Here is an 18,897-nt window from a genome sequence, read left to right as displayed (position 1 = left end):
TGTGCATTATAAACATTGTTTTGGTGAAATCAGACGAACCGTCTAAGACAAGTTTTAAAAAGTAGGCTTTTTACATCAAATCAAAAGGTTTGATTGACAGCAGCAGTTGTAGAGGAGAAGTTGTTCAGAATGAGGAAATCTGACATAAGATATGAATATGGTGTGAAACCTCGCGTGACATTGAAACACAACAGCGCCACCTGGAGGATGATTCTTTCAAAATAGCTTTAGAGCACAGAACAGCCAAGTTTGGACTGTGCTTACAAAATAGAGGAAATGTGCATATCAAATATGATCCAGTCATCTTTATAGGGTTAAGAGAAGGGCTGTGTCTGAGTCTCTCTAATTCTCAGCAGATGTTGAGTGCTGCTTCACGAGAGCTCACAGAAACACAAGATCTAATGAGCAGAGAAAGATAATGTCATCACAGCGCAGACAGACCGAAGATCTTCAAGCCTAACTAGAGATAAAATCAATTTCAAGAAAGAATTTGGTTTTGAGGTCAAGTGATCTAATTTGGTTCCTCTGGAAAACAGTGATCTGTGACATTGTGTATTATGTTGAAAATCAAAGCTTGTGGGGTTCATGCATTTCTGACACCTTCAGATCCATACATATAGTCTAATTGAGTCAAATCATTCCATTTGAATTCACATAGTAACTTTGTGGCACATTTTCAATTAAAATATAGGCATATAAACTATGCTCATATCATATGCCTATAATACCTATGCATGTCAGTGTAGACTTTATTATGCCTGATGTGGCTCATAACAGGTGTTGCTTATGACTAAATAACTACTATGGAAAGATATGGACAATTCATCGCGAAATCTAAATGCATATATCAGCATGATAGCATCTCTTTCAGAAATGCATGCTAGGCTAACTTAACCATTCTTTCTGAAGAGCCTTAACTTCCAAAATGCCAGCATTTGCTTGAATGTTTCAGTCCGACAAATAAAACTCGTTCTCGTGATAGTTCTTGGAATTTGTAAAGCATCAGCAGAATCTCCCCAGTCTTCCTGATCAGCTGTGAGTGAGTCAGTGCGCATGCGCAGAACACGCTCGACTGCAGCACGCTGGCTGTGACGTTCATAACAGAGGCAAGTCCGAACATATATCTCCCAGCATGTAATAAAAATCAGACGCCTCGTCAGTATAAAGAAGCAGATTTAACGCGTTTAGGAGGAGGCTTTTCTGTCCGGCGAGAGGGAAAATTAAAGTACAATGTAAAGAGTGAGTATTTTGGCAGTAGCTGTCACCTGTCAAGGCGGAATTGTTGAGTGGATTGATGATGAAGATGATGAAGATGCACGACGCGGAGGAACTGACCAAAGCAGCCGCGACTGGAAGCACGGAGCGCGTTCGGGCTTTACTCTGCACCGGAGCGAGTGTGAACGGAGTGAACCGGTTCGGAAGAACCGCATTACAGGTGAGTGTTCAGACGAGAAGAAGAGGACGAATGCGTTCATCAGGCCGACTGCAGATATGACATATTAGATACAAAAATACAAAGACACTTAAAAAAATATCTACAAAAGAGCAAATTAGTTTATTTGATTAAACAGACCAACTTTAGGATTTTGCTCAATTTTTTTACGCACGGTTTAATAGGATTTAATTTCTAATTATGCCTTTTTTATTTATTTACTTGAATCTAGCTAATATTTAGACTAAATGCTGACATTTGCGCCATATTTAGATTATAATTCACGTTTGTATTAAAGCCTGCATGTAATTCGAATAACTTTTAACATGTTGCTGAAAAATCTATTTTTATTTATCAATTCGCACAATGTATTCGAATAGGCTAAATATTTCAATAATGTGTTATTTAAGTGTAGTGCAGCTATATGGAGGTGTCTGAGTCTGAAATATTATTTTCTCTTAAAAAACAACAAAAACACTATAGACGGCCAGACATGTTTAACCTCGTGAAAAAGAGGAAAAAGTATCTATACAATCTTTGCGGTTTTATTTCTGTTAAATGTAATACAGTTGTGACGTTTTAGCACCATTCTCATTCACAAAAGTCGATGTAATTTTGTAATATTCTGTGCTTCAAAGTAAGAAATGTATCCCTTTCTATTAATTGTAGCTACTTTGAAAGTCGGTCCATAAACGGAGTGTTTTAGCGTCGCATTAAATCTAGACTTGGTTTGTTCCTCAACAGAATAACATCAGAAGACTTATGTTACTTCCTGTTGTTTTGTAGATATCATTGACGTTTAATATTCTGACATTAAATTATTAATAATACAACTTTTAATTCTTATTATATTTACTTATTATTAAGCCTACTTATTATATCAAAATAATGACCCCATCATTCAACAGCCTGTCTCCGTGGGATAACTGATATTTAAGGCAGATGCTAACACTCAATAAATATATATATATATATATAACAATATGTATTCTTCTGCATGCTGTCGTCTAATCTAATCTCTGTTCAGATGATGGTGTTAGAGCTCATGGTGCAATGATTCTACACAGGATAGAAATGTAATACACGAACAGACACAAGACAACAAATGAGCACAAAACCAGTCATAATGGTCAATTTCTCGAAATTAAGATTTCTACATCATCTGAAAGCTGAATAAATGATCTCTCCATTGATGTGTGGTTTGTTCTGAGGACAATATTTGTCTGAGATACAACTACTATTTGTAAATCTGGAATCTGAGGGAGCACAAAAATCGAAATATTGAGAAAATCATCTTTAAAGTTGTTCAGATGAAGTTCTTAGCAATGCATATTACTAATCAAAAATTTAGTTTTTATATATTTACGGTAGGAAACTTACAAAATATTTTAATGGAACATGGTCTTTACTTAATATCCTAATGATTTTTGGCATAAAAGAAAAAAATCTATAATTTTGACCCGTGCTATGTATTCAACAAATATACGACCTAAGACTGCTTTTGTGCTGCACGGACACATATATTCAGAAATGTAGATTGGATTAGAGCTATGTATTTATTTTCAGGCTAATTGGTTAAGATAAGTGAAATATTTTAATCTTTTAACGAAATATGTTCATGATTATCACAAAGCGCACATGAAAACGCACTCAACTACAAACTGAAGTGTTTAGTCATTATAAGACAGCATGAGCAGTTATATTATATTATTAATTTATTTAATTTATCCGTGAATTGCTTCTTTGCTGTCCTAAATATGCACTACTATGTTCTTATCGAACCAAAAAAAAAAAAAAAAAGTAATAATAATTTTTCCTAATTGATTCCAATGACTTTTGAAATAGACTATTTCTCGCAGGTGATGATGATGGGTAACACAGCTGTGGCTCGTCTGCTGCTGGAGCATGGAGCAGATCCTAATGTGTCTGATCCCGGGACCGGAAGCACCCCGTTACACGATGCAGCCAGATCCGGATTCACGGACACAGTGCGGCTCTTGCTCCGCTTCGAGGCCGATCCCAGCGCAGTGGATCACCGCGGGATGAGAGCCGTGGAGGTGGCCAGACACACTGGACATCTGGACGTGGCTCAACTCCTCGACAGCATTTAAACGCTTTCTTTTGTTTGGTTACATATTTATATAACTTACTATGACAGATTTATAGCTATACTTTAAAAGTAAAGGAATAAGCACAACAGTTAATGCACTTACACTGAGTAGGATATATTTGCAATCCGTTTGCAATATTGTTTGTGGATTTATATGCTATTGGGAGCATTAAACATTTTAAGTGTCTTTAGTTTCCTTGTGAGTTTTTAATACATGCGGCATCACCGTGTCATAAGATAAAAGTCACACAGCATCAGCCCACGGCTAATATAGATAAAAAAAATATCATTTAACATATATGCAAAATGTTTGATATTAACTTAGCATGGTGAATTATGTGACTAAATGTCAAATTGAGAAAAGATAACGAAGGTTTCTGAGTTTGCGCTCAACGCAGCATTAATATGTGATTTACTGATATTTCTCAGTCCTCTCTCTCTCTCTCTGATCAATAAGTTATTTTCGTTCAGTTCTATGAAAAATGCAACTCTTTGCCGCCAGGCAAACTTTCAAACTCTTTTGTTCTTTATAACTCATAAAACTGTCTTCTGTCGAGTATCGCCACAGAAATATTGATCTCGTGCGGAAAGGAAAGTCCCGTATGTTGTTATTATTGATGCCAGTTTTTACGCAAACCTTTTTTTTTATAACACAATTGTAACCTCCTGCTGCTGCATATAACCTGTTCGAAATACAGGTAAGTTCAGCTAAACAAACAAAATAAAATATGGTATTTAAGCTTGATTTTTGCATAGAGACAATTCATTTTTAATATGTGCAAACATATTCAATAAAAGAGAACCTGTTAAATTTTGGTTGAGGCTTGCAACATGCAGTTGATCTGAGCTCAAGGAACAGAAAATAATTAGATCAGGAATCAGACTTTGAAAAGCAGAAATATTAATAAAGAAACACGACACAGAGATCTGTTCAGATCGCTAGAAGCAAAAACACTGAACAGAAATATACAGGAGCATTGTTTGGTTCTTTTTCTGACAAGCAACCAAGGTTTACCAGATTTTGTAAGAAATATGCATCTGTTCTTCACAAAACTCTGGAGCAGTAATGTGCTGCTGACTCCAGATGAAGAATAACCCACACAATCTGCAAAGGGAAAAACTGCAGACTTTTATTCTTGGTCAAATCAAAAATACTTCCATTTCGATTTATATCCAAGATACTTCATGTGAAACAACACTTCTGTTAGTATTAAAACACACTGGAAAACAATGTGACAATCAAAAGAGCCAGTCCTCTGGCACTGCTTCCATGCATCATACTAACTCTGTTTTAAACACTATTATGAGACTGATCAGATGTGAGCGGTTTACAGACACAGGGCTCTTCTCAGTGGACAGACGGGGGCTTCAGTGTTTGGGCAACATGACGGAAGACTGCGCCATCAGCTGAAACACAAACATCACGACACATGAAGCCTTCAGCTCAGCACAGGTGTCATATACTAAACTTAAACATATTTAAACAAGTCTGTCGTCTAGATCTGGAAGAGCTTTAACTCACTTTATGTGCATTTATTGTGCTCTCCCAGTCCATCTGACAGATCTGTGGGATCGCCGTGAGCAGGATGCTGCTCGCTTTATTTGCGTTCTCCTTCATGGTTTTCAGCACATTGTCCACACACACCTGGAATAGACATGAATAAAGTAGTTGAGTTGGGTTTATGCAGGTTATACAGTAAACAATACAAATAATGGCACATTAAAGCATGGATTTGACAAGAGATTTATTTGGACGTGACTGGCCAGTAAAAAGGACAATGCATTATGAACTTAAAATGACTGCATCTGAAAAAAAATAATAATAATAAAAAAGAAGTATCATTGAGTCTTGCATTTGCCTCTGGTTCCTCAGACAGCACAGATAATGCTGTCATGCATCATGAATAACCTGTCACAAGATAAAACTGAAACTGGAAGACGTTTTACACACAAGCAACAGATGAACTATTGTCTCTGATTAACGGCAGACTTCGTCAGACATTTAGTTGTCAAGAGTTGCATTGTGTGTTCAGATTCTGCAGAGGACAATAAATCCTCAGCTAACCTTCTGAATCAAGACAGATACCGGAGAGATCATGTGATCAAGAAAGAAAAGTGAACTACAATTTTTATCCCCAACGCTTGCCTTTAGAGGAACTGGTTGGTAGCAAAATGTGTGTGAGTGTGTGTGTGTGTGTGTGTGTGAGTCAGAGAGAGACTGAGAGTCCGGGAAAGAGACGGAAGGATGTGGTGACCGAAGAGTGAAAACCAAAGGTCAGCAGGAGAAACTTGGAAGGAGGACAAACAAAACAACGGGATTTTGCAAGAACTTGTGCCATATTACATATAGAAAAAAAAACAATAAATTAAGGTTAAATGTGACAGGAATATAGTTATTTTCTATCTTTACATTTAATATTAGCTATGCATTAGTTATTTTTTCACTTGTTTTAGAGACTGATTGAAAAAACGACTTTAATCATGATTACAAGAAGAAACAAGAGGGAGAAGAGTGTGACTGCATGACCTGTGCAGAGAGCATCAGAAGTGTGCAGCTGTGCATTTACAGCCAAAGACACGACTGACACCAACTCTGTGACCCTTTAACCTTCTGATGATGTTTCCTCATTTTAGACCGGAATTTTGTATTTATTTGTATGTGTGTGTGTGTGTGTGAAATTTTAAAAAGAACTACTTCATCGGAATGGTATAAAACCAAAAAAATAAATAAATAAATCATGGACTTGATTAACTGGATTTAAATGGTCATAAAAAATAAATAATCACACTTGTTTTCATGCCACTGGAAATGAATGAGAAATATGCAAAAATACAGAGAATTGTCTGTGTGTACAATCTATAAATCATTCATGAAGCAGAAAAAAGTGCACACCAATTAAGAGGTGACACTCTTAAAAAGTCAAGAGTGCAAAACACACACACACACAGTCATGCATGTACATTCAAATACGGTTATGTAGGTAAACACACACACACACACACACACACACACTATGAGCTCACCGCCTCTTCGTGCTCTTTCCAGCAGTCATAATCAGTTGCCATGGCAATACTAGCATAGCACAGCCCGGCCTCCTTAGCGAGGACCACCTCGGGGACCGTGGTCATGTTGATGACATCAGCGCCCCACTGTCTGAACATCAGGCTCTCTGCCCGAGAGGAGAAGCGAGGACCCTCTATGGTCACCATCGTCCCTCGAGGGTGACACTTCACACCGAGTCCCTGAGCCACCTCCAGGAGCACCTGCAGGACCAGGTAACACCAGGTGAGCCAGACAATATGAGACATCAGACAGAGAGCTGAGCGTCACTGACCTCTCTAGTCCTGCTGCAGAACGGCTCCGCCATGGGGATGTGACACACACCCGCGGGACTGCTGGGCTGCCCGTCATAGAACGTCTGAACACGCTTCGCTGTCCTTCAGGTCAGCGTGGTGCCAGAAGAAGAAGAAGAAGAGATATGTGAATATGCACCAAACTCAAGAAGCAAGAACACAGCAGTCTGTACCAATGTCCTCGACTTCAGGGTGCTTCTTAAAAGCACTCACACAGATCTTCACTTCTACACTCATCAGAGGGTTTTAGGTTTGATCACAATGCAATATCTCCAAAAGTGGGATTTTGAGCTGCCTCTAAAGACAAAAATGTTGTCATTTCCCATGTTCCCAGGGTCCTATGTTTCAAGGGTCCTATGTTCCCAAGGTCCTATGTTCCGCTCATTTATATTGCGTATATAAACACATGACAAAGCATGCTATGTTCCCAAGGTTTGGATTAAGGTTAGAATAATATAGGAACATACTAAATGTTATTAATTTGTATTACAATACTAGAAAGCGACAGAGTTGGAGAAAAAGAAACACATTTCAACACTCTTTAACACACCATTAATGCACATTGTGTGGCAACTGTGAGAAAGAAGGACTCTGAAGACGAAGCTCTTGCACAAGTAAGTTTCAGCTCGTCTCGTCGTGAATCTTTGCTTTAATTAAATAAATAAATGCCTTGAACAAAGTCTCTCTCATAGTCTGCTTCATACAGTATTGTTGAGCAGATCTGCATTTCCTCCAGTCGTGTAACTGAACACTAACCGATCAATAAACTGGTCAATCAGCACAATGTCCCCAGGCTGGATGTCCTCTCGGAGGGAACCACATGCTGTGGTCACTAACAGATGAGTGCAGCCCGCTTCCTTCAAGGCCCAAATATTGGCCTGGTAATTCACATTGGATGGCATTATGGTGTGCTGTCTCCCATGCCTTGCACAGAGGGAAAGTTAAGACAAAATTAATAAAAACCAGCAGATATTTCAAGTCTAATTCAAAGCATTGTGTATGGTAGAGTATAATACTGTATAAACTCCCACCTTGCAAGAAGTACACAATCGACATTCTTTATTTTGCCCAAAATCAGAGCATCAGACGGCTGTCGAAAGAGAGGAGGAAACGAGAATAAATACATACACTTCTGCCTCTGTTTATCAGCTGTTAATATATTACGCTGAACGAGCGGGTCAAGACTCGAAGCTGGTCAAGTTTACAAACTAACTTCATGGAACATGAGCTTTAGTTAATATCCTAATGATTTTTGACATAAAAGAGAGAGACTCCAGACTGCTTGTGTGCTGCAGGGACACAGATTTATCTCTCTCCTGTAATCATGCACTCACCTTTCCAAACGGAGTGACTACGTACCGCTCCGTCCTGCCCTCCAGAATATCCGGATCATCCAGACCAGATCCTCCAATTATTCCTATCTATGAGAACATGACAGATTACAGATGGTAATGCACTCACTAATATTTAAGAGTGACGTGAATTATGGAATTATGTTTATGATTTAAGTTTCGATCAAGGATCTGTTAGAAAGTCACTTCACAGTGATTTCATTATTTCAACATGTCAAGCCAAATACAGGACAGTTATCATCAAGTTTTAGATCATATTTTAGTGACAAACTGTCACAATGAAACATCTTTGATACAAAATGAATAAACTGAAGAGAGTATCATCTAAACAAAACTCAATGTTACAATTATTTATACAATTATGTTACAACTGTGTCACATCAACAGAGATTTAACCCCCTCGGACCCTGACACTTTTCTGTAGAGGACACTTTTAGCTGGATGTCCTGTACGGAGCACACTTTCCAAGAGGTTTGATCATAAACACTCCCTCTGCTTGCTCTTTAAATATTATTGATATTGACAGATTGATCGGATTTAGCACTCTTCATTTAATCATCATTTAATTTATCTGTTTAATTAATCTGGCTAATTTTCAAAATAAACATCTCAGAATGTTCAAGGGTTTCAAATCAGAGTATGACTTTTTGTTATGAAACTGGGTGTAATTTGCATGCATGTCTTATAGGACAAACATGTTAATCAGGCATTATGGGGAAACACAGCAAGAAATTATAAATCAATATTGCTATGAAATATGAGATATTCTTATGAAAATATTATCTTATGAAAGTTATTACATAACCTGTAAAAACATAGGGGAAAAAAACGTCATATGTATATATAATTTTTTTTCTCTCCACTAGTTTCCAATGCTGCAACCAATGTAATGACATAGAAATTAAAAAGTGACGGAACGTGTGTCACTCACTCGCTGGTGATCACGAGGACCCGCCTGAGCGCCCCCTGGAGGACAGCTCCAGTTATGACCGATAGCGGTTAACATGTGATGATGACGTTAGATTTTTTTAATTCTCTACAGTGCGAAAAGGGCTGCACCCGTTGGAAGAAAAGAGCCGCATCCATCCTAATACTATACATAAATATAATATATATTTCCTTAATCTATATTTCAGAACCCTAGCAATGCAACACTTGCTTAATGCCGTGTTGACGTGTAAACACTGCAGTGTTCCATCTCCTGAACTATATTCTCACATAACTCATGTGTTCACCCGTATTGTTTCATCATAATAATGTTACAATTACCTTTACGTGACCGTCTGATGCCATTCTGTTACACGTGTTTTTTAGAAATGTAACATCAGCTTCCTGGTTCTTTCTTGTTTGATGGCGCCGCGCGGAAGAGGAAGCGCAGTAGCGCCACCTATGTAACATCAGTTATATTGTGAATATTACCATTTAAAATAACTACTTTCTATTTGAATACGTTTTAAAACTGTAATGTATTTCTGTGATGTGCAGCTGTATTTTCAGCATCATTACTCCAGTCTTCAGTGTCACATGATCTTCAGAAATCATGAAAATATGATGATTTACTCTTACATTTATTATTGTTGTGTTGAAAACAGCGGAGTAGAATTTTACAGGATTCTTTGATGACTAGAAAGTTCAGAAGAACAGCATTTATCTTGAAATAGAAATCTTTTGTAACAATATAAATGTCGTTATCATCACTTTTGAAAATGAAAAGTATTCATTTTTTATAATTTTACAATAAATGATACTTACTCCAAGCGTTTGAATGGTGGGGTGTATAATATTACAACATCTTTTTAGTTCAGATAAATGCTGATCTTTGGATCTTTCTAAGAATCCTGATGAACTCATTTTGCTGTATTTCAGATCAAATAAATGCAGGCTTGATGAGCAGAACAGATTTTTCTAATTGCATTTTACATTCAACAATAGTTTGTACAATATGTACTATAAAGAAAAAACATACCTGATTGAAAAAAATAATAATAAATTAGGCCTATTTATTTTTGGCATCAATGTATTAATTCAATTTAAAAATGAAATTTCAGTGCAGTTTTCTGAAATTGTTTTAGAAATCTGAGGAAGTACACAAAGTTCATGCATCATATAAAAAAAAAGGATTAATGAATGCCTGCATGAACCTGATTTAAGCCAATGCGCACACACACACACACACAAAACCCTGTGCACAAAAGAACACATTAAAAAATGCTTTCAGTAAATAAAGACACTTTTATGATCCTTTTATTAATTTGCGACAATTTTTAAAATTAGTGACTGTTAATTTGCTTGCATAGGGGAGTTTGAAATTAATACATTTCCAAAATCACAAATGCAAATATATCGAATACAAAAGTTTGAACTCCAAATCAAAATCACATTTAAAAATCTCTTCTCCGTTTATAAAACACTGGAAACACATGTGGGCATTACAACAGTAGTCTCTGTCTTGATTTGCCACAAATTGAGATAAACTCAGAATCACACTGGCATTAATCTGTGTGGGGACGATTCCCTGCATCACACACAGAACTCCATTCAGCTCCAGCAGCTGACTCTTGCTCCATGTCTAGCGGCTGAGAGTCTGTGGCTCTGTCTGCTATCGTGACTGTGGAGTCAGCTGCACTGATATTCCTGGCTGACGGTTCACTGGGGTCAGCTTCGTCGCTGTCACTAGGAATGGTAATGAAAACTGGACTGTTTTTTCCCACCCTCTCCTCACTACCGTGTTCCCTGCTCTTCCTCTTGTGTTTCTTATTCTTCTTCTTCTTCTTCTTCTTCTTGTGATGTTTCCCCTCAGATCTGTCATCTATGCTTGGACTCCTACTTTTCCTCTTGAACTTTTTGTGCTTCTTGGTTTTCTTTTTTGCACCATCATCAATAGAATCGGTGACCAATTGACTAGAACTTTTCCTTGAGGGTTCCTCATGATGCTTCGTTTTGTATTTCTTTTTCCTTCCATGATCATCATGATGTGATGTCTGATGTGAGCTGGAGTTGATTCTAGAATTACTCCTCGAGTGACTTCTGTCCTGACGGTTGGAAGAGTTGATTCTAGAATTACTCCTCGAGTGACTTCTGTCCTGACGGTTGGAAGAGTTGATTCTATAATTACTCCTCGAGTGACGGTTGGAAGAGTTGATTCTAGAATTACTCCTCGAGTGACGGTTGGAAGAGTTGATTCTAGAATTGCTCCTCGAGTGACGGTTGGAAGAGTTGATTCTAGAATTGCTCCTCGAGTGACTTCTGTCCTGACGGTTGGAAGAGTTGATTCTAGAATTACTCCTCGAGTGACGGTTGGAAGAGTTGATTCTAGAATTACTTCTCGAGTGACGGTTGGAAGAGTTGATTCTAGAATTGCTCCTCGAGTGACGGTTGGAAGAGTTGATTCTAGAATTACTCCTCGAGTGACGGTTGGAAGAGTTGATTCTAGAATTACTTCTCGAGTGACGGTTGGAAGAGTTGATTCTAGAATTACTTCTCGAGTGACGGTTGGAAGAGTTGATTCTAGAATTACTTCTCGAGTGACGGTTGGAAGAGTTGATTCTAGAATTACTTCTCGAGTGACGGTTGGAAGAGTTGATTCTAGAATTGCTCCTCGAGCGTCTTCTTTCCTGACGGTCCCTGCTTCGTCTTCTACGATGCGATTGAGAACGAGAGCGATGTACACTTCTGTAATAGCTGGTGTAGGATGAGCATGTCTCTGTGCAGCATCTCCTGCTGCGGTCTCTTTGACTGTAATGGCTATACGAGGAGTGGAAATTTGATTCATTTTCTCGTCTCCGCTTATGCTTGCTCTTTTTAGACAATTGGTGTTCCCTGCCATGAGAGGAGGAGTGAGTCCTAGTGCTGCGAGACGATCGATTTCTAGATCCCGACAGCTGTCTCTCATGATGCCTTTCACCAGATTTATCTTCTCTGGAGCGAGACGAGGTGTTCCTCTGAGTGTCAGCGGGAGACAGATCGGGACTCTGTGGCTCAGCGTTCTGCTCAGATTGTTCTGAATCAGAGGAAAGCAGGACCAGTTCCGGTGTCCTTTCTAAAGCTGGCTTAACATATCCAACAATCACACAGTCTTCATCACTGCCAGAGGAATGCTCCTCTTCTACAGTGCCAGGATCTGTCAGACGGTCCTGATGTGGCACAGACTCTACTGCTTCCCCGACACTACTATCAGAATCCGAGTCCCTCACATGGAAAGGCAGCACCTGAGAGGGCTCTGAGGAGTAGGATGGCCCTGGGGTCTCATCATCCCACGGGGCTTGGCTTAAGGTCACACTAGGAGTGCCATAATCCTGGGACCCTGACACTAAAGCATCGCTCTCGTCCTCAGAGATCGAGATCACAGAGGTTTCCGAGCGGCTGATCTCTCCGGGGGCCTGAGGCAAGTCGTAAACGGCGCGCTGGTCATACGCCTCCATGTTGAACGGGGACCGAGCGAAGCTAAGGAACTCGTGCAGGAAGTGCTCTGTATGGGTTAACAGGAAGGGCCGGAGCTCATGCAGAACAGGCTGCTCGTCCAAGTTATGCCGAGTGATCAGAGTCATGATGATGTGCTGCACTATGTTTGCTAGCGACCCGTGAGAACCGTACAGGACAGTCAGCTCTCGTTTCACCCAAGGCACAAGCCTGTGGAGACAAGCAGGGTTTCTCCTGAAGAACTCTGCAGAAGTCTCCCTGCTGCGGCCGCCGTCCTCCACGTTCTGGACTCGCACGCCTCTCCTGTACAAAGCCCGTCTGAATTTAACCGCTTGCTGTTCGTGAAGACTTCGCAGAGACCTTCCCTCTCTCTCTCTCCGCTGTCTCTCCTCTGCTAACCTCCTCAACATGCTGTGGAGATCTCTATTGTGCCGCTGAGGAACAGACCCTCTCAGGCCCTCGAATAAGACCCCGTGGTCAGGAGGGGACGAGGTTCTCCTAGTCGCGGGTCTGCGCTCGCCGGTGAGCGTGGTGCGATACCGGAATCTCTGGCCTGCCATGTTCCCAAACGAGCCATTTTCGGTTGGTCGCAGGTCGAACTTCTGGTAGTTATCTTCGGACTTTATGGTGTGATAAATTGAATTAAACGGCTGCTTGCATAAAGGGCACTCGGCTTTGTTCTTCGACCACTCGCGGATGCAGCAGAAGCAGAACTTATGCAGACACACATCAAGGTACGATATGTTTTTGTAGTGATCCAGACATATCGGGCATTTGGATTCTGGAGACGCTCCTTTTGATATAGTGTTTAACACAACGCCGGACGGACGCTCCTTCATCTGCGGTGATGCCATGATCTGACGGAAGAAAGGTTTTAATTATAAGGCTACTTATTCTCAGCATTTGTGTAAAATGATAACGTTTAATAACATTAGAAATAAAAAAAATTACTTAAAAAGGTTATAAGGTGACTGAAGTAAATACAGTCATGTAAACACTATTAACATGATCAAGTTTGCTCATATTATTAATTTTGGTCACGGTTTATTTTAAGGTGTCCTTGTTACAGTGTAATTATACATTTAAGTACTGAATAATAATAATTAACAACATGTACTTACTATATGGTTAAGGTTACTTGCATTGAATTATGCATAATTAATTATTACAAAAAGGGTAAGTACATGTAACAAGGACACCTTAAAATAAAGTGTTACCTTTACTAGTAAGCTACTTTCTGACAGGAGTAACGTTACATTTATATTTTACAGTGTTAACAGAATGTAAACAAAACTATGCAGTGTCATACTAGCTTTTGAGTATATTTTAGCACAAATCATACATTTCTATAATAAACAGAAACACAGAAAAAAAAACTCCTCATTCAAAATGTTTTTAACTTACTGTTTCATGTATTTGTTGAGACTTTGGGAGTAAGTTACTCTGATCCTCATTTGACTTAAAGTATCTGACATAAACAAAAGGACATTTATAATTTTAAAACGCTTTACAGAATCCACAAAAACATGTTAAGTTGAATCTCATGTAACTTACTCCCTTATAAACCAGAGCCACTTCAAAGAACAGTTAAAGATGATAATTCAGCCGCCTGTAAGACTTTATTTCTCCGAGTGTAAATATTAAATGCGTTTAATAACGACTAGAACCGACACGACTTCTCTCTCGGGCGGCTGATCGTGACGTAACAAAACAAGAACATTTCGGAAGTGACATGCGTTCAAAACTTTCGGAACTTCCTGTTTTCCACTTCAGAATAAAAGCCCTTCAACCGTACCGTAAGACAAAAATTGAATAAAACTTGAACCGTTAATTATGTATCAGAGAAGCAGTTCCTTCTAGATATGCTACATGAAATCAATTTCATAATTTTAAAATACTAAAACACAGTTCTGAGAATTGCTGATTAAAATAGCAATGGCAAAGCTTGAGGAGCATTTAATTATTCTAATATTCAAACAAGTAGAATTTAATAGTTCACTGTTTTAAAAATGATTTGTCTTTATGTGACATAAGAAACATCAACCTGTTTGAGCTTTAATTGAAGCATGATAATGATCATCCAAAGCACAGAGATATTTGGTGTTATATTTGATCTGAAACACTTAAAATTATCCAACGTTCATTTCTGGTCACTTTTGTTGTAAGCTCAGTATTATGCACCTGTATTTTTATGCAAGATTTACAACAGATAATAGATTGTATAAGGCTTATCACGTTTGACCGACAGGTGGGGTTGTAATCAAATTATCTTGGTGTGTTCTGTGTAAGGTGATAATGACAGACACGCCCATATTGTTTTCATTATGTCAAAGCTTTGCAAAGATATAGCCCCAGACTCATTTTGGCACCATGTTTAAAATTTGTAACGATGCTGTATGAAAACAGTTTTGTCAATCGACACAAAATCCATATCTTTTTGTCAGCACAGTTTGAAGATCATCTGACTAAATTTTACTGAAAATCGGACCTACAGTTGAGGAGGAGTTAGAAAAAGTATGTTTTTAACATAAGTCAAAAAGGCGGACAGGAAGTTCAGATTTCCTAAGTGAAAATTGGTGTATGTTATAGGCACAACCCAAGTTTTATTACTATAGCCTTATGCAATCAAAAGTTATTAGCATTTTTGGAAATTTCATAATTAAAGGTTAATTAATGGTTTATTACTCTTGGCCAATAGGTGAAGCTGTTACCAAATTGACGTGCCATGATCAGTGTGATGTGACAATGGCAGACACAAAGTGAGAGACTTCGGAGAGATACAGCCCTCAGATGCAGTTTGGCATCTTTCCAGCAAATTCATTCATGCGCTAAACGAAAACTGTTTAATGTATCAAGACGAAATCCATATCTATTTGCCAGCTTGGTCTGAAGATGATCCGAGCCAAATTTGGTGAAAATCAGACCAACGATCTAGGATCAACGATTTTTGAGTTCTATGAGGGTATGGAGCCGAAGATTTTTGTAATTAGTTTTCATAACAATACGCTAATGAATTCGTAAAATACAGCATTTTAGAACATAATTCAAAATGGCAGATGAAGATTTATCATATCGATCAAAAGTGCAGTATGGAGTACCTCAAGGCTCAGTACTAGGGCTGTTTCTCTTCACGCTTTACATGTTACCCTTGGGAGATATCATCAGTCTCGGTGAAACACACCAATTTGAAAAACTAACGGAATGCATATGTGGCAGATTGGGTAAGTTCCCTCCCCTGCATTTAAAATGTCAGCCAATCAGAACCAGGTATGTGTAATATAATTGCTGCGAGTAAGCCACCTGGGATACATCATTGCAAGCTCCGTGTGTGGGCTTCCGCCTAAAAGATATGTTTTTAATTGTTTGGCAATTGTGACCGTGAACTCGTGCATATCAAATGATGTTATTTACTTATTGCAGTTGGAATCCGATCTTGTTCGCGACTTCGCGATGGTAATTCAGACAAGTCATTGAGCAAACTGCTAAGATACATTCTGTGATCACCATTCAACTTGTCTTGCGGACCAACTGTCGGTATGTATGATTCATTTATTTTCCAAATAAGTTATTCGATTTAAGTAAATTTTAATAGTTTGTTTTTTTGCAGGATGAAAAATCTTTGTAGGGAGTGCTCCATCTTGTGGGGGTTGGGATGATCCTTTCCTACATGGAGCAGGATGAAGACTGCGCTGCTGTTTTGTTGCTTTGTTTTGCTTGCTATTATGTGACAATTGTCTAGTTGATTTTAAGCATTGTGCATGTTTTATAAAATTGTTGTTTTGTGTGTGTGAGATTGTATTGTCGCTTGTGATCACTTGCCTCGTGTGTGTGGTTTTAAGAATAATCAGTTTACAGCTAGCCTACCTAACCACGGGTAAGTTTTAGTAATTTTGTTTTGTGTGTGTTGTATTGAGTCGCGGGTGTTTAGCTCAAATGAGTTATATTTTTGGTCTTAAGTGTTCTGATTATTATAAACCTAATACATATTTGTGTACATTAATACCTTTTTGTCTCTTCCCTTACTGGTAATGCACCTGCATGTCTAAAATCTGTTAAGTGGTTAGTCGCCCTCACTTTAAAGGGGTGGCGTAGTCCATATTAATACATCATCTTAGGGTTTTGGTATTTATCTAATCTCCTCCTGCTCTGCTACACACAGTCGATATAAAAACTGGATGACAAGTAATTTCTTACTGCTAAATTCTGAAAAAAAACGAGGTGTTACACCAATACACTTCTAATATCCAAATCCGTTAAAGGATTTTTAGGCTGCATTAATTAGGTAGACCGGAACCGGGAACACTTCCCATAACACCCAATACTTGCTGCATCATTGGAAGAATGGCATCTACGCTAATATTAGTCTGTTTCTCTCTTATTCCGAGGTCACCATAGCCACCAGATCCAGTCTGTGTCCAGATCAGAGGGTCACTGCAGTCACCCGGATCCAGTACGTATCCAGACCAGATGGTGGATCAGCACCTAGAAAGGACCTCTACTGCCCTGAAAGACAGCGGAGACCAGGACAACTAGAGCCCAGATACAGATCCCCTGTAAAGACCTTGTCTCAGAGGAGCACCAGGACAAGACCACAGGAAACAGATGATTCTTCTGCACAATCTGACTTTGCTGCAGTCTGGAATTGAACTACTGGTTTCGTCTGGTCAGAGGAGAACTGGCCCCCCAACTGAGCCTGGTTTCTCCCAAGGTTTTTTTCTCCATTCTGTCACCGATGGAGTTTCGGTTCCTTGCCGCTGTCGCCTCTGGCTTGCTTAGTTGGGTTCACTTCATCTACAGAGATATCATTGACTTGATTGCAAATAAATGCACAGACACTATTTAAACTGAGCTGAAATGACGACATCACTAAATTCAATGATGAACTGCATTCTGCATTATTGACACACTGTTTTCCTAATGAATGTTGTTCAGTTGCTTTGATGCAATGTATTTTGTTTAAAGCGCTATATAAATAAAGGTGACTTGACTTGACAATGTTAAGCAGTTGTGGTCGTGCTGTGACAGCGCTTGTGTCCTTTTGTAGACATTTTACGGTCAACTCTGGAGTAAAAGGTGGAACAACTTGACCACTATCCTGTACCATTTTATTTAGTTCATTAATATGCCCCAAACTTTAAAACACTAACAAACTAAAAAAAACTTTGTATGAAAAAAGTTCACTTTTAAACAAATTCCACTTGCTAGTAAATTTCACAAATAATTACAAAGAAGCAGCAAGCCGAGCCAGTATGTACAGTATAAAACATTTTATTAACATTGATCAATTATATTACAATACAAGAATACATAATACCTCAGAGTGTGGGCTCTAACATAGCCAGCACCAGGTAAATATGAGTATGTACACACACACGCACACACATAATGAAAAAAACACACCTTTACAATATTATACAACATCTGAATGCATATAACCTGTTTTCTAAAAGGACATCTGTTCACAGGTCTCCGGCACAGAACCCTCCCTTTCTCAGTTTTCTCTTTCCGCAAGTTTCTCTCATGCTAAAACGCAAGCGTTCTGTAAGCTACGCCACACACAGACCTGTCCACAAACTGCTCCATTAACACAGAACTAATACAAGCAGGGGAGAGGAAAGTGAGCAGAAAATATAGGTCATAAATCTATATTCATATAAAGATAGAAATCTGATGCCTCACAACATTGGGAGGGGATAGAAAAATAAAAGTCTTTATCTAATAGAATTTATATGGCGGGAATCTTTCTCTTTCTCTCTTCTGGTGCTTTTATACAACAAACGTAAAAGGAATTTTTATAAAGTTATATATTTTTTTCTTGTTCACTCTGGTCTACTTTTCCTGCTGCATTGAATTTAATATTCACAATCAAAAATTCTGCATGGCCCAGCAAACACAAAGTTTCATTTAATCTTTTTGTTTTGTGCTGAGTGATGGAACACACATTTCAGATTCTTGGACACCTTGCACTTTCCGATTAATTATATCTGACCCTCATTTTAGTGTTTTAAAGCTTTTGGAAAACCCTGCAGCCACTGAATAGTCCTGTGTCTGTCACAAAGTATTTCTTTCATCACACTGGAAACTGGCTTGAGCTTGATTTCACGTGTTTGGCGTGTGACTTCTGTGATAATCCCAATGAAATCTACAGTCTCGTAGAGATTTGATCAATTCTCTGAACTCTCAACCAAAGCGTGTTAATGGGAGGTTCTGTGCAAGAGGGTTCTTGATTT

The 18,897-nt window shown here is 38.7% G+C and overlaps 3 protein-coding genes across 3 annotated transcripts; 1 reads left to right on the top strand and 2 right to left on the bottom strand.

Moving 5' to 3' along the window:
• Window positions 1-1,062: 1,062 nt before the first annotated feature.
• On the top strand, window positions 1,063-3,729 carry LOC113108143 (cyclin-dependent kinase 4 inhibitor B-like). The gene is made up of 2 exons (XM_026270994.1): window positions 1,063-1,435; window positions 3,292-3,729. The coding sequence occupies exons 1-2, from the start codon at window positions 1,295-1,297 to the stop codon at window positions 3,541-3,543; spliced, it is 393 nt and encodes a 130-aa protein (XP_026126779.1). The 5' UTR covers window positions 1,063-1,294; the 3' UTR covers window positions 3,544-3,729.
• A 921-nt stretch (window positions 3,730-4,650) lies between these two features.
• Window positions 4,651-9,642, bottom strand: LOC113108138 (S-methyl-5'-thioadenosine phosphorylase). The gene is made up of 8 exons (XM_026270982.1): window positions 9,518-9,642; window positions 8,231-8,317; window positions 7,928-7,986; window positions 7,653-7,820; window positions 6,878-6,980; window positions 6,567-6,806; window positions 5,065-5,187; window positions 4,651-4,949 (listed from the first exon to the last, which is right to left on the bottom strand). The coding sequence occupies exons 1-8, from the start codon at window positions 9,539-9,541 to the stop codon at window positions 4,911-4,913; spliced, it is 843 nt and encodes a 280-aa protein (XP_026126767.1). The 5' UTR covers window positions 9,542-9,642; the 3' UTR covers window positions 4,651-4,910.
• Window positions 9,643-10,247: 605 nt separating this feature from the next.
• On the bottom strand, window positions 10,248-14,376 carry LOC113108132 (E3 ubiquitin-protein ligase Topors-like). The gene is made up of 3 exons (XM_026270969.1): window positions 14,222-14,376; window positions 14,072-14,135; window positions 10,248-13,524 (listed from the first exon to the last, which is right to left on the bottom strand). Exon 3 carries the CDS (start codon window positions 13,519-13,521, stop codon window positions 10,741-10,743), a length of 2,781 nt encoding a protein of 926 aa, XP_026126754.1. The 5' UTR covers window positions 13,522-13,524; window positions 14,072-14,135; window positions 14,222-14,376; the 3' UTR covers window positions 10,248-10,740.
• Between the last annotated feature and the right edge of the window lie 4,521 nt (window positions 14,377-18,897).

Source organism: Carassius auratus, chromosome 1 (assembly GCF_003368295.1).
Source record: "Carassius auratus strain Wakin chromosome 1, ASM336829v1, whole genome shotgun sequence".
Taxonomy (NCBI): Eukaryota; Metazoa; Chordata; class Actinopteri; order Cypriniformes; family Cyprinidae; genus Carassius; species Carassius auratus.
The sequence above is the reverse complement of the archived record's forward strand: the minus strand, read 5'-3'. Positions and strand labels throughout refer to the sequence as shown.